This window comes from Lygodium microphyllum, chromosome 17 (assembly GCF_053477565.2).
Source record: "Lygodium microphyllum isolate KBCC chromosome 17, Lygodium_microphyllum_v1.1.10, whole genome shotgun sequence".
Classification (NCBI taxonomy): Eukaryota; Viridiplantae; Streptophyta; class Polypodiopsida; order Schizaeales; family Lygodiaceae; genus Lygodium; species Lygodium microphyllum.
Window position 1 is genome coordinate 31,851,469 of NC_141151.1, and position 25,759 is coordinate 31,877,227.

Below are 25,759 nucleotides of genomic sequence, written 5' to 3' on the forward strand. Positions count from 1 at the left end.
ACTACGTTGTTCGGGGCATTTACAAATTTTGCCAAGAGTTGAATGACAATGTGAAAGAACAAGGGTCCATACATATGGGTGAGTTTATTGCTCAAGCAATTGAGTGTGATAATTAATTATTGTATCAGAAACTAGAAAAGCATCATGGTGCATCTTTTAGTTCTAGTACAATGAAGACATTTGATGATTCAACAATTGAAGAGGATCTGGTATATATTGTTGAGTACATAGAGATTGATTTGACTTGGTTCACGCCTCTCTTAGCATAAGAAAAACAAAGGAGATGCATTAATGGTTTATACATGCATTGTGGAGAGCCTAGGCATATTGCTCAACATTACCCTAACAAGATATAGATAAGCATGCAAGGCACTATAACTTTATTATCTTTGGAAACATGAATATTGAGTTCCTAGTAGGGACCTTCTAGGTAGAGCATAGCATCATTAATGCTTTTCACTAGACATTTGGGCAATACCTTTGGGATAGCTAGCGATCAAGAAGACTATCCTACTTCATTTGGATTCTCGCACATGGGGTTGTGGTAGTTGGTCTAGATTCACTAGGATGGAGTCTGTATTGGATCCAATATTTGGTTGCTACTTCATTGTGGTAGTTGGTCTAGATTCCCTAGGATGGACTACAACAACACCATGAGATTCCAAAGCATTGTCTTTGGTCATGTCGGATAGCCTAGCTGGTATGGAGAGAGGTCTATCATCTTCTCCGTTGAGTGGTGCGTAGCTTGTAAGTATATTCCTTGTGGAGGGAGGTCTATCACCTTCTCCATCTACTATGTGAGGCAAAGATGCATGACATGTTCTTCATCATCGAGATATGCTCTTGTGCCATGGTTATCCTTGAGACCAAATATTGGATCCAATGGTTACATAATTAGAGGTCACAAAGATCATTGGAAACTTGACAAGGTGGCACATTTGGAAGGCACACCACTAGATGATTCTTGGTGGTAAGAGCTTTTTGATATACACTGTCGTGTGGTTATACCCTAGGTAATTCACTATATGTATACCCTCTATATCACATTCGTTTAAGGTTTATTTATAAATATCCTTATCTGTAAATTTTCCCTTAGTAAAACATAACCCTTTTCTATTCAATCTATAAGTAACCCCTTTATATGGGAGCCTTCTGTATGGAAAAAATGTGTAAAAATGATATTTTAAAACTCCCTTATGTTGAACCGACATGATACGTATATATGTTTATGATTGATCTCTTCGAGGGTTACACATTCAATCAATAAAAAACAAGAAAAGGCCATCCATATAAATATTCACAATATATGCCGCCTATGGGATACTTACTCATGATCTTGACAGATTTTCCAGGTTCAAAATTGCTCTCTAAGATAGTTCGAATATCCATTATTGAGTTCTATTGACTTAACAACAATTTTGTGTGGATACAAATATATGCAAGGAGTCATCTTGAGTACTATAGGGCATCTAGGTCTAAAAATACAAAAAGGCAACGTGTTTTACGAAAAGTGGCATTTTTGGCTAGGGGGTGATTCGCCTTTCCCAATTCTACCCACATTCACTTATAGACCAGGTCTATTCCAATCGATTTGAGTATCCGAACGTCCATATTCTGAGTTTGGATGAGAAAGTTAGAGTAAAAACAAGTTGTAGCAAGCTTAAGGCTTCTACTTGCCTATTGTCGGTGGATGCTTTGGGCTTGTAATCCAAGAGGATGTCTACAGTGTGCAAAGACTTTTGCATAGTAAAATCTAGAGTATTTTTGGTTCTCTTGATTCTTTCTTCCATCTTATCTATTCTCCTCAACCCTGTGGTTTGTGGCTTGACACATACCCCTCGACAACGCAACCCTGCTAGAGCAATGGATAGTCATAGTCCACACACTCTACAACCATTGGGATCATCTGTGCAAGGCTTTTCCCGTGCTCGTCACGAGCTCCATTAGTTCTTGTTTCACCTGGGGTGGATATAACTTTTTTTTCACGATGTCGGTGGATGATACTAGGTGGTGATACATTCCCTTGAGCCAACAAAATGACATCTATCCCCTATCTCACCTAGATCGTTTTCAACGGCTTGTATATACAAAAAAAATAAATAAATTTGACTTTCAAACAACTCTACTTAGATTGTGAGCATATGTTCTCGTTTGTAAATTTCCTTTGAGTGATATAATAGGCCGCACGTTTTTTTTTGTTTCTTTCTTGGGTAGCCCAATCCCTTTTCTAGTCATTGATATAAGTAAATATCCTTTAATGTGCCACGTTTTGAAGAAAATTTCAAAGTTTTGAGGTACTAACCTATATTGATGGAATGTGATCCACCATTGTCAGCCTTGCTAACCATAAACTATCTTTAGTAAATCGTGATTCTAGTGCTATTTGAGATTCAAACAAATTATCCATACTATTTTGTCAAAAGGAATTAGGTTTTAAGTTGCTTTTAGTATAGAGCAATGCCTTTTTATCGTATCGCACATTAAAAAATCTCAAGGTACCATTGTATACCATTAAGACAGGAACTACATTCTGTTGTATTGGCCCGCACAAAACCCAAGGAACTAGTTAGCGCATTGCCCATACATTCTTCTGTCTCACGACGCCACAAAGAGATCGAGACGAATCTGAGCCGCATCAATCCAGGCTCCCGCCACGACAGAAATCCTGAAATGAAAAGCAATGTGATGATTTTGTATGGGAACACCGCCAAAAGCAAGCATGACTCTGAACTGATACATGCCTCCTTGATGAACATCGAATTAGAGAGTTCGTCTTGCCTCTGTCCTCCAAGAAACCATGGCGATGATAGTCGGGTGCTTTCTGGCTTAGATTCATCCACCATGATGAAGCTAGCTGACAAGCACGTGGCAAGTCTGTCTGGCTTACAAGTGGTCATTTGGATTGCTAATATATATAATTTGATTATTTAAAAACGGGCAATCCAAATGTTTTTAAAAAATTAAAGAAAAAAGGTATTCTCACTTACACACACACACACACACAAACTCTCTCTCTCTCTCTCTCTCTCTCATAAAAAAAAAGGGCAATGCTCAATAGTGCACCCTTGTTGTGTATAGCTCAAGCCATGCCTCATGAAAATCAACATCATTTAAATAAATGGTTTCCATGGAATCAAGAGATGTGAGTGATAACACATAACTATTATGAATCAAACATGAACAACTTAAACCATTGACAAAACATTCTCATAGCTAGGTTAATATTAAACAACTAAAATCATGAGTGTTGTCATCTTCACGTAAAAGAATCATGTCTTGAGTATCTGATTTGTAAATAGTTTCAACAAAGTATAGCTCGAAATGTTACCTTGATTATCATCTATAGCTTGTTCTTTCTCACCTTTGAGAGTTTCTTTGTTAAAATATGGGCTATGATATTGTTTTTTTGTTGAAATATGGGATATAGTCTAGATTATTGCTATATTTATTTGCTCCAAGAAAGCTAACATGAATGATTGGCTTATCTACTTGTTATTGTTGCAAAACAATATTGTGAGGTTAGTAGCATTGGTAACATTATACACATGATAGACTTAGTAGAAACATTAGATAACACATGGCTTGAATTTTTTATATAATTAATTTTTGGTGACATATATATAGATAGTTCATAGTTGGAGTTGGTTAGCCTTGTCATGAGTTTGAATTGCCATTACAAACCCAAGGGTATTGGTTATGATGACCTAGATAGAATCTAAATTTTAATTTCAATTAAAAACATTACTAAATAAGAATTCAATTTGAATCAATTAGAAATATTGCTAGAAAATCTAACAGTTATCCCCTTGTTTTTTTAGGTGGCCCAGGGTCTTTGTTATTTCTTTAGATAGCACACTCAAGGATTGTCATCTTGACCATATTGATTCCAATATGTAAGATGGATTTAGACCGGTGTCAAAGCGTTTGGGGTTGAAAGTCTACCATAGGGGTAAGAGACAATAGGGTGAAGGGAGATTTAGGAAAAGGAGTAGATGGAAGAGAAGAGGTTCGAAGAAATAGAAAATGTAGAAGAATATGCATAGAGGTGAAGCATGTCAATTTATTTTTGCATCCTGAGAAGATAAATCTCTTATAGACAAAAAACATGCTTAAAACAATAGCTTCCTTTCTACTGCTTCGACCGCCAATTTGATGCTTCCGTTGGCTCCAAAAGGGGGGTAAAATATTAGGACACCTAGCTAGAATACTCCCAGATCACTCCTTCTTCTTCTCCTAGTTTGGAGTGCTGTTTGGTGCCTATGAATTGCGATCACGTGTCGCACAATTTCGCCAATCTTTCTTTTTGCATAAAATCCCCTAAAAATGGCTGAAAGACACTTGCTTTTTTTTTTACATGTCATCCTGTTCTAGAAGTTGTCAACAAATTTTTAATATTTACAAGAAATAATATCTAAAATATAAAAAATATGTTAAACTTGTCCAAAAGTCTAGTATTTTTGAACCATCCACACTATGGACACTGACACTAATGACTAAATATGGCATTGTCTCTCTAGATCAATAAGAAAGCCAAATGACAATGCACTCTAGAGTTTTTCACATTGTGTCCGCATAGGGTCACGACATTCACCCCCTCTTAACCTGCACATCCTTTAGCATGTGCCAAAGTCTTATGGATCTACAATGTTAGAAGAAGTATCCTCTGCCATGTCAATGTCTTCATCTTCTACCTCTTCTTCTTCTTCCATATTCTCATGCTCATGCTCAGTATCCAACTCCTTCAACTCATATGTTTATATCATTAATTTTTGGTGACATATATATAGATAGTTCATAGTTGGAGTTGGTTAGCCTTATCATGAGTTTGAATTGCCATTACAAACCCAAGTGTATTGGTTATGATGACCTCGATAGAATCAAAATTTTAATTTCAATTAAAAACATTACTAAACAAGAATTCAATTTGAATTTCAATTAGAAATATTGCTAGAAAATCTAGAATTATAGTTATCCCATTTTTTTTTTAGGTGGCCCACGGTCTTTGTTATTTCTTTTGCTCCACATTGTGGGCCAAAGAGATAGCACACTCAAGGATTGTCATCTTGACCATATTGATTCCAGCATGAAAGATGGATTTAGATCGGTGTCGAAGCGTTTGGGATTGAAAGTCTACCACAAGGGTAAGAGACAGTAGGGTGAAGGGAGATTTAGGGAAAGGAGTAGATGAACGAGAAGAGGTTCGAAGAAATAGAAAATGTAGAAGAATACGCATAGAGGTGAAGCTTGACAATTTATTTTTGCATTCTCAAAAGATAAATCTCTTATAGACAAAAAACATGCATAAAATAGTAGCTTCCTCTCTACTGCTCCGACCACCAATTTGATGCTTCCGTTGGCTCCAAAAGGGGGTTAAAATATTAGGACACTTGGTTAGAATACTCCCAGATCACTCCTTCTTCTTCTCCTAGTTCGGAGTGCTGTTTGGTACCTATAAATTACGATCACGTGTTGCACGATTTCGCCAATCCTTCTTTTTACATAAAATCCCCTAAAAATGGCTGAAAGACACTTGCTTTTTTTTTACATGTCATCCTGTTCTAGAAGTTGTCCACAACTTTTTAATATTTACAAGAAATAATATCTAAAATATAAAAAATATGTTAAACTTGTCCAAAAGTCTAGTATTTTTGAAAAATCCACACTATGGACACAGATACTAACGACTAAATATGGCATTGTCTCTCTAGATCAATAAGAAAGCCAAATGACAATGCACTCTGGAGTTTTTCACATTGTGTCCACGTAGCGTCACAACTTTTGAACTACCTTCGTATGTTGTTTGCCCCACCAAAACTTTTACCCTTTTCTCAAGAGCAAAATACAAAATCCATATCAAGTAAAAGACACATGCACCCAAAAATATTTTCACCTCGGATATATTCGAATATGTCTCCCGCATCTTGCTTATGGCATCAATCTTTATTAGTGAGGGCTTTCTTCCATATGGTTCACACATGTGCCAAACAACTAATACTTCCTCTAGTCCAAAAACTGACTTTTCTCCTGACAGAGTCAAATGCACATCTTCATCAAGACGGCTCAAAATCCTATCACAATCAATGATATGATCGGTCAAAAATCTTCTACATCCCTGCTCATTTAGCTCTTCATTCTTCTCATGGATGTCACACCCTTTTATCAATACATCATCAAGAAAGGGTAATGTCAATTGAGGGATATACTCCCTCAAGACTTTATGCATAGCATTCATCATATGCACCACTGAATTGATTGCTCCATGTGGAAGTGTACACATTCTAACCAATCCAAGTGGTGTCTTCATAGTAGTGATACTCCCATAGAGTAAATTGCATTGCATGCAAATGCTTCTGTAAATTCATCCACTATCGGGCCTGATCTAACAATCCTTTATGGTGACCTTATTAACTGGTTGTAAATCCTGTATAAACCTCAAAAAACCATTCTTCTTTGGAATAGTAAACCACCGATTCCAATAAGGAGCTGAAGAAGGCTCCAAAATGTGCATTGTGATCTTCTCATTTTAAAAGCTCCAGCAGCTTAGGCAAATATGCCCAAGGCAATGGAATAGGCTTTAAATTCCATGGCACATGAGGTATTATAAAGATCACCATAGGTGCAACTATGGTCGACGGATCAACACATCCAATTTCATTTGGTTGAAATGCAAAGGCTTTCCCATGCCTTGCCAACATCTATAAGAAACAAGCTCTTTTTGTAAGCAAAAGGAAGCTTGTATCACCAATTTTCAGCTCTTGTAAAGTTTCAATTGTAAATTTTATGTCCTACTCCATGTGGATCTCATAAACTAGACTGTTGAGTCACTTTTTCAGCCACCCCATCACTTTCAGGCAGTAAAGACAAAGCCACATGCTTAACCTTCTTTGCAATTGTTTTGTACTTTGTATCCACCCTTACTTTAGCCCTGTTTTGCAACCTATAACATTCATACTCAATAAACTCTTGAATTACTTCATACATATCTAAAGTGTCAATATAAATAACATTTTTTTTGCCATGCCAGCATTAATTGCTACAGAAAATGCCCATACAACTGTGAGAGTGGGTAGTGGAAGAGAATGGAAGAAGAAAATTTGCATTGAACTCCAAGAGAATGCTGACAATACAGAGTAGTCAGTCCATGGACGCGGCCCAAAGTATGAGAGGGACACAATGGTGGGATGCGAGGTAGAAGCTATGGAGTGTAAGAAGGTTGAGAGAGAGAAGCACACGAGAGTTTAGTGGGTACAATTATTCTTTGTTATCTTCACTGAGTGTACAGTGTGTACTCATACAAGGGATGCTCACATGGCTACTGGCCATTGGCCTTTTTTTCCACGACCTCCCACTTAAAGGACAATGTGCATTTATTGGAGTAAAAGAAGAAAGTGAAGATACTATCCAACACCCAATAGCACTCTGCAGTGTACAAAGCATTTAGAAGGTAAACCCTTCGTAAGAAGATTCGTAGAGTTATCATGTATTAACATCAACCAGCCTTGAAAACAGCCCCAAAATACCTTCATTTATAGCCATCAAATCATATGTCTTGAGCTCTTTTTCAGCCCACCCTACATATTTCTTTTCAACCTTGCATATGGTTGAAATATTCTTAAAACTACCAAGACTACATGCTATCCATTCTTGCAATCGAAACACAAACAAAGTTTCCCCCTTTCTTGGAGGCATAATTATCTTCCTAGAGGCATTGCCATAGCCTCCACTTACAACAGTGTTGTCTAAAAACCCTTTAACTCTTGTGCATTAGGTGGCATAGGATTATCCCGCAGCCTATCCCAATTGCATGGATGATTCACACAAACAGTGAGAAACTGTACCGCCTTTGTATTGTCTTTACTCCGAACCCGAGCATATGAAGAATCATCATCTAAGGCTTTTATTTCCAGCCTTGATTCTGAAATATAGGGCTATCCCAAAATCACTGGATAACTATATGAATCATGCAAAGAAAAATGATATTCATTCCTAACATCTCCAGTAGTCACGGATACATTCGGACAAGGAGCATAAAGATCCCCTAATGAATTTTTTGATGCCTGCATGTGCCATCTTGGATCTACATCAATCGGCCAACCTCCATTCTCATACAAACCACGCGCCATAACATTGATTTTGGAACCATGATCCAAGAGAGCTATGCAAGATGTCTCTCTTTCTCCCACCTTAAAAATTGTCTTTGTTGTAGTACGAGTCCAATGAGTTCATAAATAATGACTGTTTGGAATAAAATGAGCATCTTCTTCTTCATGTACTTGTCGATGGACATCCCCATTATACGTAGCCTTCTCTCTTTACTTACTAGAGCCCATAAGACCAATTTCAGTCACAAGCTTGTTGCCTATTCTCCATTTAACCCATTTTCAACATTAGCATTACATACATCATCATATTCCCTCTGAAGTTGTTTCTCTATGTCTTTGTCAACTTGCATCAATGCTTGCAAAACTTTACCATCAAACTGCCTTTTTTGTTTTAGCATATCAATGATTGCATCATGAAATTCACGCTTCGCAATTCCAAGAACTTCACCAAGTGTGAATTTCACTCTATTGCCAAGTATGCGATCTTCCAAGACCTTTTTAAGGTTTGTGGCAGTCTCAAGATCCGATTGTAACTTGTAACCAGACTACTCACCCCTTTTTTCCTTCTTGTTTCTTCTCTTGATATGCATCCTCCATAGCATGCTTAGGTATGGCTTTTTCAGCCTCTTTCTGCTGCTCCATTTTACTTCGTGTTATGCATTTAGATGGGCTTGAAGAGGAAGGACTAATAGTGTTCTTATCTCTTCTTCTCTTTTCTTCCACAAGAGCTTCTTGATTATGAACCTCAGCCAAATAAGCATAGGTTGAAAATGAATCCACTAGTGCACTCCATCCTGTTCTTCCTTGTATACTTCGCTTGCATCAGCCAATTCAAACTTTGTTGTTTTGCCCTTTTCCATGCAATCTAATGCTTGCATCCAAACGGGAGATTTTGCTTCAACCATGCCTCCTTTGCGAGCTTCATCGGTCCTTTCAATTCTCAACCCATATGTGGCTGCATCTATGGCAACAAATGTTGTCCTTATTGCCATCTTTTCCAACCTCTTCTGCATGCCACGATTTCCAAAATTTGGCTCTATTGGAAGACCAATTTCTATTGTATGTACTTTTTCATATTTCTAAAAGACTAACCTTTTCACTTCCACTCACGATAGGCTATACAATCTCGCTTTTCATGCTGTAAATTGTCGCACCAAATGCATATCCTCTTGTATCCTTCTTTGTATGGTCTTTCGGTTGTTGCATGAGTCTTCTCTTTTACCTTAACATTCAACTTTTCGACCTTTGCATAGATTTCTGTTAAATTCAGCCTTAAATCACACATGCCTTTGATTAAATCATCCACAACATCATCTTTAAGAGCCGGACCAACAGGTATAGCCAATTGTTCTACCATGGCCATAGGCGCCTTGGCTGCAATTTTAGCTCTCTTCTGAGCAGTGGCAGGTGTGGTGCATGTACCCCATCTTAATTTCATTTTCTCTCTCTTTACCAATATATACACCGCCTTAGTTACATTAGCCCAATTTGATTTCAATCCTGTTTCAGAAGAGGTATATTCTAAACGATCAGTCAGCTTCTCCTGCAAGATAAGACTTGCAGCCTTTAGAAACAAATCAATTTTCTGACTCTCCAATGATTGCTGCTCATCGGCATCCAACTGTGCATACCGACTTTCAAATTCATTGAGCAAAGCTATAGCAACCAACCCTTTATTGGACTTTTCAATCCAATCTGTAAATGTCTTTTTAGTTACCAATCTTGCATCTTCCAAGAAAAACTCTTCTCTCAAAGCTTTCTTAAAAGTTGCCCAATCAACATCTCTTCTATGTAACTCATGAATCCAATCATGCAATGTATGCATGGCCAAACGGACTCCATGCATACTGCAGTATCCCATGAAACAACATCTTTTCTTCATACAAGCGGATGTGAAGGCTAAAACATTTTGACACTTAAACTACTTCAGTTCCTATCCGACTGCCTACGCAATGCATTCACAGCTGAGGAATCAATTCTATTTGTTTCCTGTCAAGTTTGCATATGTTATTGTAACAATAACTACTGTTGTTGTTTCGACAACAAAGCAATCATCTGTTGTAAAGCGACACCATCACTTGAACCTGCAGAATCCCCCATCTTAATACACTTGCTGTCGACTTTCACGTTCGGTTTACCACTATTGAAGTGTTTGGGGTCGAAAGTCTACCACAGGTGTAAGAGACAGTAGGATGAAGGGAGATTCAGGGAGAGGAGTAGACAGAAGAGAAGGGGTTCGAAGAAATAGAAGATGTAGAATAATACTCATAGAGGTGAAGCCTGACAATTTATTTCTGCATCTTGAGAAGATAAACTCCAAACAATGTAACTAGCATATAGTAATGGCATAGGCTAAGCATGTCAAGACTAGTCAGACATAAGCAACATACATGCCATAAGTACATCCAAGACGGAGCATCCAAATTCTTTGCAAAGTGAGCTCAAGCTCAACCAACGATCCCGAATCAAAACCAAGCTCTTTGTTGAGCCCCAAGTGTCAATACATCACCATATATGTCCGAAACATAACGCGAAAAGCATAGGCATAAGTATACATGAGTAAAATGACTTCAGCCCAACTGTGTATAGTAGTGATTTATTGTTCAAAACTGAGAATTTCAGTACCAAAATCAGCTCCAAATGGTTGCCAAACAATAGGCATACCTTCCCCTAACATCCGGGCATCAAACGAGACCAACCAGGCATCAAGTGACAATGCCAAACAAGCTGTAGCATCAAATGTCATAAACTGCATGTGGACTGTTATGACAGTCCCAAAACAGTGTTAAATCAGTCCAACTGCTATGCCAACACATCAATCATCAAAACCAAGCATCAAAGCATGTTCATATGCCCGAAATGGAGCCTTTCCAAGTGCCAATGGAGGGGGAGAGCTGTTGTTGTGACTGCCAATGCTGAAGACACATATGGGAGGGCTGCATGATTTCGCCAACTGTAAAAGCTGGTCCTGGGGCTGCAAAAAATGGTGGCCAAGCTTTGGAGGGGTCCGGTTAAAGCCAAGGAAGGCCTCAAACAAGCTCCAGCAAGTCTTGTTCAAAGGCAAGTGAGATATGAAGCAAGGGAGCTTCAATGGTGGTTGCCCCAATCTTGTTTATAGCCTATGAGACCTGAGAACTGAAGTAAAACTATGAAATAATGAAGCAATACCTCAATGTCAATGCCCTGATGGTGCCTCAATAGGCCGGGAAGAAGTTCGGAAAGGCAGGGAGTGACGGGAGCTCAAGAGAATGAGCTATGGCTGCCAGGAAGGAGACCCAATGCAAGTGGGGAGTCGATGAGAAGCTGAGAATGCCACGAACCAAGCTCAAGAGTCGGGAAGCCGAGCTTTGATACCAGTTGAAAGGGAGAGAAGGACCGAAGCTTGGACTCGAGAGCTATGGCGGGAGAGCAAGAGCAAGAGAGAGAGAGAGACAAGAAATGGGAACTCCAACAGTCACAATGTGTGACCGGGCCTTCCTTTATTCAAATTGTCACTAAAAGAATAAAGAATAAAGTGATGGTGACGGGCGCCCGCCACTTGCAGTGTGCAGTGGTGATGACTGTCAGTGTAGTAATACATGGGCGGCTAGGCAGAGGCACCTTTACCCCCAACATCTTTATGCAAACATCTGTGGAGTACTTGGAACATATTGTTAGAAAAAATGACACATAGGTTGATCCCCAAAAAGGTGCAATGTGTTAAGGTTTGCTGGCCCACTCCATCTCCTACTACTTCATTACATGGTTTCCTTGGTCTATCTTCATTTTGTAGATGCTTCATTAAGCATTATGCCACCATTGCAGCACCTTTGGTTGATCAGTTAAAAAACGAGTCATTCTTTTAGGATGCCACCGCTGATCATAGCTTTAAATAGTTAAAGGAAATTCTTACTTTAGCCCCCATCCTCATATTTCTTAATTTATCCAAGGAGTTTACCATTCAGTGTAATGCTAGTGTAGTAGGGATATTGGTGCAGTCTTGTTGCAAGAGCATGGTGTGATTGCTTTGAGAGTCGTAAGCTTGATGACAAGGAGATGTGAATGAATGTGTATGACAAGGAGATGTTATCCATCCTCCATGCTATTAAGAAATGCCACCATTGTTTATATGACATCCGCTTTCAAGTAAAGAGTGACCATCAAGTCCTCCAGTGCTTCCTGACTCAGTCTACTTTGACTCCTAATAAGCAAAGGACATGGGTGATGACATTGCAAAACTATGATTTTGACATTTCTCACACTCAGAGAAAAGATAACATCGTGGCTGATTCACTCTCTCAAATGTGGGCATGCAAGTGTAATTGAGGATCTTCAAGAAGCTTATTCTTTGGATGAGGATTTCAACCACATATTCTAGAAATTACATGGGATTCTTGAGAAACCCTTCACCCTTCACCTACAGTTTGCGTTTTTTGTGTTTTTGCATTTTGCATTTAGAGTTTGCAGCCCCAAAAAGGGGCACCATCCTAGATTGACTATGCCTATTTATAGGCCACTTTCTAATTCATTCCTTACGGCTAATTCATTTAGTTTGTCACGTCTTCTCTCCACCGCCCTCACACCCCTTCAGGAGGACATTGCGGTTTGTGGTTCGTGGCTGTCCTCATCATCTTCCTTGTGCTACAACACCCTTGTTCCCTTGTATCACATTCACTCCATGATTCAGGTCTTCATCATTCCATTCATTAGAGTTTCTTCTCTCTTCTCTTCTCTTCTCCATGTTTGTTGACTTCACTCCGTGTTTGCAAACCCTATTGTCTTGCTGGTATGCCATCTTTTTTGACATGGTATCATAGCTGAATCTGCTCAAACAGTGGCAAAGATCCTCCACTCTAGTAATGGCAAAGACGGGCGTCGGGTTCCACATCCACTTCTCTTCTTCTTCCACTGCATCAAAATCTCGTTTTTGTAGGTTTTAGATGTTTTCAACTTGTTGCTCATACCCCTTTCGCGGAGGACATCGTAGTCTCAGATGTCCCTTGTTGTCATCTACAGTCTGGCGCCTGTTTCCAGCCTTCCACCTACAATTTAGAGTTTTTTACAGCAAAGCGACTGTTGTCGATCATTCTCCATTCAGAAAATAATCTCGTTTTTAAAGATTTCAGGTATTTCAGCTTGCTGCCCACGCCCCGAATGCAAAGGACATCGCGGTCCAAGCTAGCCATTACTGTCTATAACAGTTTGATTCATGTTTCAAGCCTACCACACAATGTTCAGAGCTCATTTCAGCATACTGATTACTACTGCTAGTTTTTCCTCTGTTTTTAGTCTTTCTCTCTCCCATGAAACTTGCATTTTTAGTCTTTCTCTCTCCTGCATTGTCGTTTGATTTCTCTATCATTTCTCCTGCGCATTGGGAGATATCCTTTTTCTCCCCGCTACTCTCCCTTATCCAGTTTACCACACAGGTACCATGGCGTCTCCCTCGACAGATTCCCCTTCTATTAGGTGTTCCTACTACCGCACAAATGGTCATCCCACCGATGACTATCAACATCAACCTTTGCTCCCCACCCCCCGGAGTATATGTGTCTCCCACAAGGCATTCCTTATGCCACCTCTCATTTCTGGGCCAAAAATATCATTCTACATTGGCTATTAGAGTATTATGCTCAAGGCAATAAGCTACACACGACACACACTAAGTCCTTTTCAAGCACACAAAGGCTCTAAGATCTTACGAGGTAATAAGCCCTCCCAAAGACTACCCCACAACGCAGAGATTTCCCCCACCTACTTCCAGGTATAGTGGCTTCCACATCCCACATGTCCTCCATAGTTCACTCTCTTGAGAGCCTGTGGTTGTTCCCTACCCTTGACTCATCTGGAGCCTCCTTCTTCCCCACCCTATTCCACTTAGGTTCGAGACGGCACTTTTGGGTGCTTTTTGACTTCTTGTTCCGAACCCCAGATACCTTCTTTGGCACAACCAACAGCACTTCCTTCTTTATGAGATTCTTCGCACTCCGTGAGCCTTGAGTGGTTGGATTCCCTATTTCTCTCAGACTGGGATTATTCTCTTGCTTCGCCCTCAAAGGGCGCTTTGATTTCTTCTTCGGCTTCAGAGGGGGCTCCTACTTCTACTCCTTGTGATTTAGAGAGGGACCCTATGTGCCATGAGGTTCTTCACACACCACCATCTTTCACTTTCGAGGAGTGGCTCTCCTTTGAGCAGTCATTTCCTCTACTCTTACCCAGGATCTAGAGGATCTACCTTGATCAAGGCCCTTGGGTCTTCAACAACAACTTGGCGGCTAGGCCTTTGTATTCCTTCCAACATGGAGTCACGGAGCCAGTGGCTTCTCTCCCGAGGTTGAGTTTTGGGTTCTTTTGCTCATCTCGTCTCCTGACTATCTTCAAAGGTCTCATTTTAGTAGGTGGTATTCTCAGTTTACAGGGTGGATGTTCTTCATCCCTTGATTAACATGGAGCCATCTTCCCAGATGAAGTATGGGCATATTCTTATGGTTCTCAACACCACACAAAGTCTGACATTCCTCCTATGCATTGAATGTTTTCATCATCTTTGTACTAGGGGCGCTTGGGCAAGTGAACAATTTCCCCATGAGGGACGCTGTCCAATTCCTACATGGACTAAAAGTACACATCATAAGCTGAGTTTTGAGACGTCGGAGGACTAGTGGGGCAAGAAGCAAAGATAGGCTGGTTTTCACAGGATCTGAGAAGTGAAGTAGGGAGAGCAAGAAGAACCATTGCATGTGAAGACTGAGTGCACGACTCGATCCTATCAGATTGGCGGCACACGCCGCATGGTGGGCCACTCCAGATGACTCTCACAATGCTTTCCCATCTTATACGCGTGTCATGCGATTCGAGAGTATGCCCTGCCCAGAAGGTTGTGTGAATCCATGCGTGACTGGTGAGAGTCTTTCGTATGATCTGTGCACGTCCAGACGGAGCAAAAAGGAAGTATCGACGCGTCATCATGCCATGTAGGAAAGTTTAGTCGGTAGGGTGGCTTCGTCAAAATGTGGTATACACCATGGTTATAACTTTCAACCAGGATACCACCAGATGATTTCTTGAAAGTTTGCCTGTCGTGGTGATGCTTTTGCTCAATTTTGGAGGATGTGTTGGAAAACAAGTAGTAATGAGCAGTCTTTCCTCTATCAAGTAATAATTAGCTTTTAAGCACCTCAAGTGAGTAAACATAATGTAAAAAAACACATGAAATATTGGTGGACTATATCAAGATAATGTAAAGAAACACATGAAATATTGGTGGGCTATATTAATATAATGTAAAGAAACACTCATAATATCAAGGTCATCTACTATTGTTTGGATGTTTCATGGAACTTTCTTTTACATACTAAATTATTATGCATTTTGTAACAAAGTTGTAAAATGGAAAGGTTTGCAAGCCTAGTCATGCGCCTAATGCCTTGTAAACACCTTGATTTGATTTAAATAACTTTTGTAAGCTCTATGTAGACCAAAAGACTAATAGATTAATGTTTGATGTGCAGCAAGAAGTGATGATGCTAAGAAGAAAGGTGGATCATATACAAAAAGAGAGAAGGTTATAATCGATTCAAATTTTAATTTTACATGGTCTTTTAATCTACATGAAAGTGGCATTATATTGGAGTTTGAATTTTTACATTGGAATCTCTCTCTCTCTCTCCCTCCCTCCCCCCTCTCTCTCTCTCTAGGCATTTCAAGGGTGATGACTTGACTTCACTTACTATTGAGAAACTTGGTCAATTGGAGAAGAAAATATGCAAAGGGCTAAGAAACATTGATGTCTTCAAGGTAACACACCAACATTCTTAATGAGATTAAGATTTTACTAACTCAATTGTTAGGAAAGTTTTCCAATATTTGATGCGTTACATATATGCTTTTGTCATTGTTAGGATAAGGTTGCAATGGAGCAGTTACAAATCCTTGGAAGAAAGGTAAGAAAATAAGTGTTGGATTAGATAACATACTTTTAGTACACATTATTTGTATGAAGCACTTTATTTTTTTGTAGAGTCAAGCAATGGAAAAGAAGAACAAGGAAATCAGGCAACAGGTTTGGTCTATAAAGCAATGCAACGTACATCTTGTTGATATCATCTTATGTTTTACATCTAAAATTTTCTATTTTGTGTTTTTGACCATACTACAAAGATCCACTATTGTATTTGTAATGACTAAAATTAAAATAATTTTCCTTGCACTTGATATTTTTGAAAAAAAGGATTCAATATATTATTAAGCTCATATAAGCTATAAAAAAATTCCACCAACACGCCTTTTATGTCATAATTAGTGTATTTGCATTTCAAGAATGTGTCCTTTACAGATACCAAAAGCTATCATATTATATTAGCTCTCTTTGAAATATTTTAGGATTCCAAATTCTAGTTTTATCATATTATGGCATGTCATTACCATTGTATTTATATTGCAGATACAAGATCTTTCTCAATGTCCTTTCGACTTTGACTTAAACTCCACTACTGGAGGAGACAATCATTAACACAAGGGAATTTGGTCATTGAAATATCAATAGAGTAGATATAAGAACTAGTTTTATAACATGTCAAAAAAATAATCAATGTATCATTTGAATATAAGCATGTGGTTATATAGTGTCATATGACAATCAAACACTTTTCTTTCCCTAAGCTCTCTTAAGTATTAACCTACTTATATTCTACCTAATATAAACACATTGATATTTTCTTTGTATTCTCTTTATATTTCTCATTTCTATGATAGAACCATTAATGTTTCCTTTGTGCCCTTTTGATCTTCCACGTGCAATTGAGTACTAAGTATGTCAAATATCGGTATGATTGGGTCTAATTCATTTGTAAGTGTGCATATTGAAAATTTTTGGCCAATGCCAATGCTAGATGATAATGATTGTGACAAGTTTTGGTTATCACCCTTGTCATGGAGAACAATAAGCCAACAAATTATCTGTTTATAAAATAAAGTTTTTGCAAGTTTTGGATACGAATTCTATCATAGAGAACAATTATTATATCTTGCATCCCTATTCAACTTCTCTTTCTTAATATACTTCTATTTGTCTATATTGTATGCGTATTGTTAGTAACAAAGTTTTTCCAAAAGTCTTTGTGGTATTTTTGGCCTACTTATGTGACAAGTTAGATGAATCTTTCATAGCATTATTAAATTTTCCTAACTTTTCTAACTTGTAAAACTCGAATTTTAAATCTTTTCCTTATTTAACACTTTATGAAAGTTATGATTGATATTTTTCAATTTCTAAGGTGAAAGATAAAACCCTTGTAATGTCATGAGAAGCTTATGCCTCATATGGAAGTTCAAAGTGACGAAATTGTTTATCAAAAAATTGCCCCTATCGTCTTTAAACATGTTAGTATTAGTGTCTCCATAAAACCATCACTCTTTGCGTCGCTGCTAGTGCCATAAATTTTGTTGATTTTGCGAGGCTAATAGCGACAAAAATAGCGAGACGGTTTGTGACGGGTGTAGTAAATTTGCGGCGTATATAGCAACGGTTACAAAGAAAAGAAATGGTTGTCAAGAGGAGCACAAAATGCACTTGAACCCACAAGATTGATATACAGAATAAGTAGAAGATCATTGATGAAAACTCATGGAATTATGACAAGATACAAAAGGTATGATAACAACACAGTACGTAGAAGATATCTGCATAAATCACAAGACCCAAAAAGAAGAAGATATACACTCCACGTATCCAAGTGCGAGCTATAGATCCTCGCCATTCAAAATCTTGTCTCCTGACACAAAGGAGCATTGAAAAGACTTTGCAAAATAAACAACTACACATCAATCCACCATACATAATGCATTAAGAAAAATTAGTAACTACAAATAAGAAATATGATTAACTTATTGGGCCGCCATGTGCATACAGTCTATCATCAATGCAGTGAGACCATGTCTCTCTACATATTAACTTTCCAGACAGTATGATTGTGGTTTGTAATGGAGTGCTAGAAAGAAAATAGAATACAACTATTAGAAACATGATTCTCAGTACAAGTAATATTGCAAATAAAAAAGTAAGAAGAAGAAAAAAAAGACTTACAAAGTCCTCTAGATAAGTCATGTGGCTGCCACTCCCAAGATGATAGACCACCCCTCCCTCCAATCATGCCCTTGCTACCTCTCTCGTTGATGTCGCCAATGTCCTGGAGAGTCTCTAGCCTCATCCTTGAGCCTTCGGTAGTCATTTGCTTCTAGTCACTCAGGCTTTGAGGCGCCACTCGAGTGCCTTGCATGCGTCCAATCGTATGTGTGGCATGTACACACACATGCACTCAACCATCAACTGAGTGAAAAATCTCTCTACCACGATGGGTATCGGTAGCTCGTCGTGCAAGGATGCTACTATATAGTCCTTGCTCCCCTCGAGTGTTCTTCCAATGGTCCAAGACGTGACGTCAAAAAACTTGTTGGAACAACTCTCTCATGTGAGACATCACCGTCCTCTCCTCATCATTCATGATCATGGCTCCTATCCTGTCATCCACGAGGTATCCATACCCCTCCAGGGTATGTCTAAGTTGTGTCCTCTTCCACCTATGATCGTGCTCATGGGCATAACTAGGAGACCCATGTATATTTGGTGTACCCACGGGGGTGGTATCTCTCGGAGTAGCATCCATAAGGGTGCCACATATGGACGGTTGAGCAAAAGTTGGAGTCACTAGAGTAGATGTCCCCACAGGTGTGACAAATCCTACACGTGATACGCCTCCACCAGAACGATGAGACATAGACACTCCATCGGTGTCTCCACTACACCCATGTGAGCCACCCTCTCTCCAATCTGCATGAGAGCAAGGAGTAGCACATGTATCTCTCTAGCCGACCGTAGACTCACAATATCCAGATCTCCGCAGCACCCCCTAGACCCCTCTCTCCATTTGGGCCCAGTCTGGAGCTTAACCTCGTCTACTAAAAACCAAACCACTAGAGCGTGCCGAAATAGATCTAATGGAATGGTCTGATGGTGTTTGAGATAGCTCTTTGTCTGCCATATCTCTGAATTGGGCCATCTAAGATTTGGAGACATATGTGTGAATATCTCTTGCAATTGCTTGTCGCTCATCCCTCGACTCATCCTACTCTCCAAATATCGTCAAAGGTCACCTGCACAGATAGAAAATGATGTTAGCATAATCAATATAAAGATTCAAGCACAGTACAGTAATATAACTCTGAAAAAAATGAAGTTACTTAAAATGCATATTTTAGAGTACCCTTATAAGTGATTCATCAACGAATTGAGTAGGCGGATGCTGTAAGTATGACATAGCCTATGGTCCCATGTCAATCTCCTGGGAGAACTCTGCATACACTGGAAGGCTGATAGACATGTCACCACCACAAAAATATGAGTCTACCTCATTCTCAAAGAATTCTGGGCCTCTTGTCTTTCCGTAATTGTTACCTAATTTTGCCTTCTCTACACGCTCCAAGCCATCTTCGACCTCCACCCCTTGCAATATTAACCCCTTCACCTGTATACTCTCCTCATCTATGCTGGGGAACATTGCTTCCATCATACACTCTCACACTTCGAGGAATTGTGATATATTTATGTCATAAAATATAATTAAAAAAAGAGTTTATGCACCTGTTCATAATGGGCTGACAAGACAAACATGTCACGCAGATTCATCCATCTTTTCACAGATTCTATTTTGAGAAATCCAGATGGACCTCGCCGAACAATTGGTTCGGCTCCTTCCAATACAACTTTGAACCACTACACATCGAATATGATCCTGGAGAGACTACAACAATTCATATTAATAACACTTCTCAAGTTTCCAAAATACTCCATCTGCTTTATAACAGTGTTTGGATATGTGGCTCGCAATTGGCTCTCTTGCTCGAACTTTGCCATGATACCACAATCCATTGTGGAGTACATTTTATTGATATGCTCAACATGCAAATGTCACCCGCACAACCACGCTGCATTGTATATTTTGTATTGTACATTGAAATGGTTAGATTAGTTATCACATATAAAATCTAGATATGCTAGCTTATAAAACATGTGGTCACCTTCGGACTACATCCCCTCAAGAATTCCCACTTGTCAGTAGAGACCTCCACCCCATCGCGAGAGGCTTTGATCAAAGTTCCACATAACCATCACATAGACATAAATTGTGGCATCTCCTCCATGCCCTTACGATATTGAATGGGTTGATGATGCGTACTGTGTCAAAATTCCGATTGGGCTTCTTCCGAATCTTTCTTGGCTCGCTTGTACCTAATGAGCCACAATTCCATGGATGCATGGTGCAACATACCAAAATGATTCACTTTCTCCTTCATTGCAACATCCATCATTTTTTCTACCCCATTTTCAACCACCACATATTCGGTCATTCTATCATTGTTCTTCAGTGACCATAGTATATTGTTGTCTGAACCCATCGTTGGTAGCCACTATGAAATATGCACTAACACCTCCGACACTAGTTAACCTTTAGCCATGCTACATTCTGGGCAAGCTCGTTTTCCCACAAAGCCTTTCATGGTTTTCATGAAGCACTCCAAGAAGAACATCCATCATGTATGGACATGTCCCACAATCTTTATTTTATCTACAAGATGCACCAGGAGGTGGGTTTGTATCGTAAGCATGCTAGTGGGTAGGTACTTCTCAAAGAGACAAACCGTGTCCCCACAACTCTCCACCTTGCGGACTCAATAGAGGATGTCTTGATCTCCTTTTGTGAGATCCATTGCACTAAATTCGACAACCTGTAAATCACCTCGCGTATTTCTGGAGTAAGGCATCTGACGATCGCCATCGATAGTACAAACTGCCACAAATGAAGAAGCATTATCAACATCAACTAGACACTAAATAGAAAAATACAGAAGCCACTTCCAATCAAGGCTAGAAGGTGCCTGACATATCTTCTGCCAATCATGAGATTTTAGCCCTAATAGTTGGTCATCTTTAGAAAAAGTGGATATGAGAGAATGCATCATACTCGTCGGGGTGCGGATACACCTGATAATTTGCTTCACAATGCACTCTTCTTTAGTGTACATAACCCAAGGAGAGTGAGGTAGTTGTAAGTGATTATCAGTGCTTAATTGTGGCCAAAGCGCCTCCATCTTGCCTACCTCCTTCAAATCCATTCTTACCTCTACAGTTTCTCTCTTTCTTGTGATGTGGTCCCATAGTAAGCTGCCCACATTTTTGAAACTATGCATGGGATCCAACAAGTGGTTGATCTATAAGTAGGTCCAATACAACAACTCATAGAAAATCGAGAAACATCACATTCCGTTTGGATGTGACTCCCTATGGACCATTTTCAACTCGTACCAACTTTGGGTGTTCATTTGTATTGGAGGTCGTCTAAGAAAACCCTCCCTCAATTCATGACCCTCTAATAAGAAAGTGGTGTATCCTTGATATACTATCTTTTTTTTTGGTTCATGACCTTTGGGAGTCTATTAGTGGCCCACACAATGGACATGCATGATAACATGAGGTAACCAAGCTTGTCCCAATACCCCTATTTAGTCAACACAAACTTGAACGAGCTATGTTAGATATAATCGACGGGAATGGAAGCCTACTTGCTTTAGTCAACACAAACTTGAACGAGCTATGTTAGTAATCACCAACAAGAACAAAAGCCTACTTACTTGAGCACTCCTCGAATCGCGGAAAGTCATGCATGGTCCACATGAGAATGATTGTATATTTGCGAACCGTCGACTATCGCGCTTGCTCATATCTTCCACGGCGACCCTATCCTCCCATGCAATCTTAAGCTCATCAACTAATGGATGGAGATTGAAATCTGTATTCTTATCTTTGTAGTACCCAAGAACGAGCAAGCTAATGATCAGATGTCCTTTCTTGGTAGAAAGCCATGGCGGGATGTTGTAGTTAACAAGGAGTACATGCCACACACTATAAGAAGTTGAGCAGAGACCAAATGAGTTCACTGCATCCATAGCAAGACTAAGTTGAAGATTCCTTAGCTCTCCTGCAAAGCTTGGAAAGGTAGAGTCAATGTGGCTCCATGTGCTTGAATCTATTGATGTTCATTGGACTCCATCTATGGATCTATTCTGCACATGCCATGTTGTCAAGCTTGCTACGCCCGACCTACGAAACATGTAATGTATACGTGGGATAAGTGGAAAGTGTCTAAGAACTTTCTAAGGGATGGTTTGCCCTTGTAAGTCTTGTTGATTCTTGTGAGCACCACACTTAGGACATGTCTCCATAGTCTCATACTCTCCTCGAAATATCACTCAATTATTGACACACGCATGGATACTGTTGTAGTCCATGCCAAGCTTTCATAAAACATGTCGCACATCATCACAAGACTCAGGCATGGTATTTTCAAGTGGTAATATATGATACTTTAGCAACTTGAAAAAAAATCATAAAACACCTTGAAAAAGCACGTGTTTTCTATAATGGTGCCGAAAAAAAATCAATGGAGAGTACATAGAATGTACCTAAACAACTCAGTCACACTCGCATCACTCCACCCATATTTTTCCTGCACACTTAGGAGTACAAGCAATGTCTTCAAATGAGATACTCAGTACCCATCATATAATGGTATGAATGCTTTCTCTCTTAGTGGATCAAATGCCTCGGTATCCATGGGCATCAATGCATTGATCGTTGCCACCATCTCAGGCTCCAAGATTGAAGGAAGGTTTGAAAGGGTGCATGTCTCCTCTAGTATTGGCAGTATAGACTAAGTCATGCCTTCCAAGTGATGGATTGACTCAGGCACTCCATCCATCGCATGCCCACGAACTTTTCTAACCAGTCGCAATAGGTGCATTCCTTCTTGGGATGAGACGTCATCTCCCTGTATAAATTTTACAGCCATGTCTAATGTTTTTATATATGATATTCAATTAGTTTGCGAAAGTAACGCATGATTAATACACACTTTTCTTACAATTCACTCAAAGTTTAAGATCACCTGATCAATGATCTTTGATTGGAACTCACCAAAGCATCGTGCGTGTTCTATAAACAAGTGATGCTTTCGTCTGATTGCCAGCTTGCATTGAGAGCAAGGACATGGGATACGCTGATTAAGATACACCTCACGATCTTGGACATCACGACCATCATCATTTTCCATTTTGTTTATGTCATGACAAACAACTGGTTTTTGTTCTCATTCTCTTTTTCTTTTTTAATTTGTTTGAGAAGGGATTTCTTCTCTTGTAACTCAATAGAATTAATGTCAATTGAAACGTCTTGGTTTACAACACATAACGAAGTGGTCTAATATACATTATTAAGATTCCATATAAACCTTCTTACATTTCAACATAAATTTTTAGGAGCTATTGAGCTTGCACAAGAAGAATGCAAAAGAGTTATCTTTTATTTAAGTTTTTTCACTAGCCAAGAGACATTACATCATGATAATAATCATATTATAAAGATTTATCCATGGAAATTAGATACATTAATAGTATGGTTAACCCTAGATTCCTTCAAAATAAACATTTAACAACTTTTAGATTTAACACCTTTTGGTTCTAATATAGGAAAGATGATCGGCATTGATAAAGCAATACACGCCATTCCATATCCAACACCTTTCATGATGGAGAAAGATCATAAGGTCAATCTAAGGTGTGCACAAATTGATCCCTTTTCATCCAAAATCTAGAGAGTGTATGGCCTTGCAAATCTGGAGACTATAGTCATATCTAGGTGCACATCTATATTTGTAACATGTTTATCCATCAAATCCTAATGGCACAAATTTATCAAGAGGTAATCAATGTAACTTCTACTCAAAACTCCCTGGTAATAATCAAACTCCATTACCTCAAACTACTTAAGTCTACCTCGTAGGGAAAGTTCCACATGAACCCCACTTTGCTATCATCTCTCAAACTTAAGTAGAACATTACATTGGTTTGAAGAGAGTTAGAAATGAGGGGGGAGTGATATGCATCAACCACTTTATTAATAAGGTATAGTCTCAAGTCAAGCCCCCTAAAATAACATTGATTTGGATCTAGGATGACACACTATGATAGTTGACATTTGATCATTCCTAAGTTGAGCCACTTTGACATTTTAGATTCTTAATGGAATCCTCTTGGCTAACCAAGATCACTTTGCTGTATAAAAATTTCAAACACCCGCTCCCTCGAGGAGCAGCTTTAGTTTTCTAACCAACCTAACACAATTTATCCACCTCTCTCTGCAATCTTCGTTTCATGTTCTCTCCCCCTTCTATTTCTTTCTCTCTTTCTCTTTCTTTGTTACCCCTCTCTTTGTTTCTCTCTGCCCCCTCGTGAATTCTCATTCATTCTCTTCTCTCCCTCCCCCCTCTCTCTCTCTCTCTCTCTCTCTCTCTCTCTCTCTCTCTCTCTCTCTCTCTCTCTCTCTCTCTCTCTCTCTCTCTCTCTCTCTCTCTCTCTCTCTCTTTGATCTCTCTTCCTTTTCCTTTCTTCTTCTCCCTCTCTCATTTCCTCTCTTTCTCCCTCAATGCACCTCATTCTCGAGAAAAACAAACAAAAGAAAAGAAGAAAGAAAAAGAACAAACCAAGAGGAGGCAATGTACTTACCCCAAAGGCACGAGGATGGATTCTTCGTCTCCTCTTTGAGATGGTCCCTCTTCCTCCTTCGTGCAATTCTCCCTCATCTTTGTGAATGGCGGCGGCGACAACGGCGGCGAGAAGCTCTTCTTCTCTCTCTTTCTCTCTTCCTCTCCTTCCCAAAGCCACGATCTCTTTTACTCTCTTTCACTCTCTCTCAAACTCTTTGTGAAAAAATGTCACGCTCGAGTTTTCGCACACTTTTTTTTTCTCAGTGTGCCATCGCTATTTGCATAAAAAATGCCCCTTGCCATACCCCCATTCCCTTATAGTGTAAATGCATCTACGGATGGGTTGATGTCACATGGATTTGGCATGATGAGAATGAGAAGGCTAGATTTTGTGCTCTAAGAGTTGGATTTAGAAACGACTTGGCTACTATTGGTTTCATTTTCTAGGATAGTGTGGTAAGGATTTTCTTACCCCCTAGCAGAGGCTTTACTTGATATCATGATAGTTGTAATTCAAGGATTAGATTAATTTGATCTAGATGGGTGCCTTAATTGTTTGAGACTAGATTACTTGAGTCAATGGACCTGTGAACAAATACTAAAAGAGTCGGAATCAAAAGACATATGAGCAAGGTTTTGATTTTTTTTAAAAAAGCATAAAAGCTTAATGAGATGGATGATGAACCAAGGAGAAGAGTAGGATGGAGTCCATGGGGAGGCAAAGCCTCTCTATCATAGAATCAGGACATGTGAGTGTTGACAAGGGTTACCTGACCGTCACATAAAGCTGACATATATAGGAGTTTCAATGAGGGTTAAGTAACCTAGTGCAAAACTCATTTGATTTAAGTTGGACATAATGACGTACATGAACCCAACAATATCCAAAGAGTTGCAATTATTACGGGAGTTTTTAAGGTCTTGAAATAACTCTACAAGAAAATTTTGAGAGCTTTTTTTGGAAAGAAAATCATTTTATGATTTTTGAAAAGTTCTATTTTAAATAAATAACCATATTTAAAATGATAAAATATCACAATGTAATATTGTTGTGGTTTCTAGCAAGCCTAGAAATCTAAGCTT

General features: G+C 39.2%; 1 protein-coding gene across 2 annotated transcripts in view; it reads left to right on the plus strand.

The window, feature by feature from the left end:
* LOC148021754 (MADS-box transcription factor 17-like) overlaps window positions 1-16,790 on the plus strand; it is a 77,035-nt gene extending 60,245 nt beyond the window's left edge. The window contains exons 3-7 of one of the 2 annotated variants that reach the window (XM_087696644.1): window positions 15,593-15,645; window positions 15,779-15,878; window positions 15,983-16,024; window positions 16,102-16,143; window positions 16,525-16,790. In XM_087696644.1, the coding sequence (XP_087552770.1) occupies window positions 15,593-15,645; window positions 15,779-15,878; window positions 15,983-16,024; window positions 16,102-16,143; window positions 16,525-16,593 (306 nt within the window). In that variant the 3' untranslated portion in view covers window positions 16,594-16,790. Of the gene's footprint in view, window positions 1-15,592; window positions 15,646-15,778; window positions 15,879-15,982; window positions 16,025-16,101; window positions 16,386-16,524 lie in introns of those variants that run through there. The other variant, XM_087696643.1, reaches the window with a different exon arrangement.
* Window positions 16,791-25,759: the final 8,969 nt, after the last annotated feature.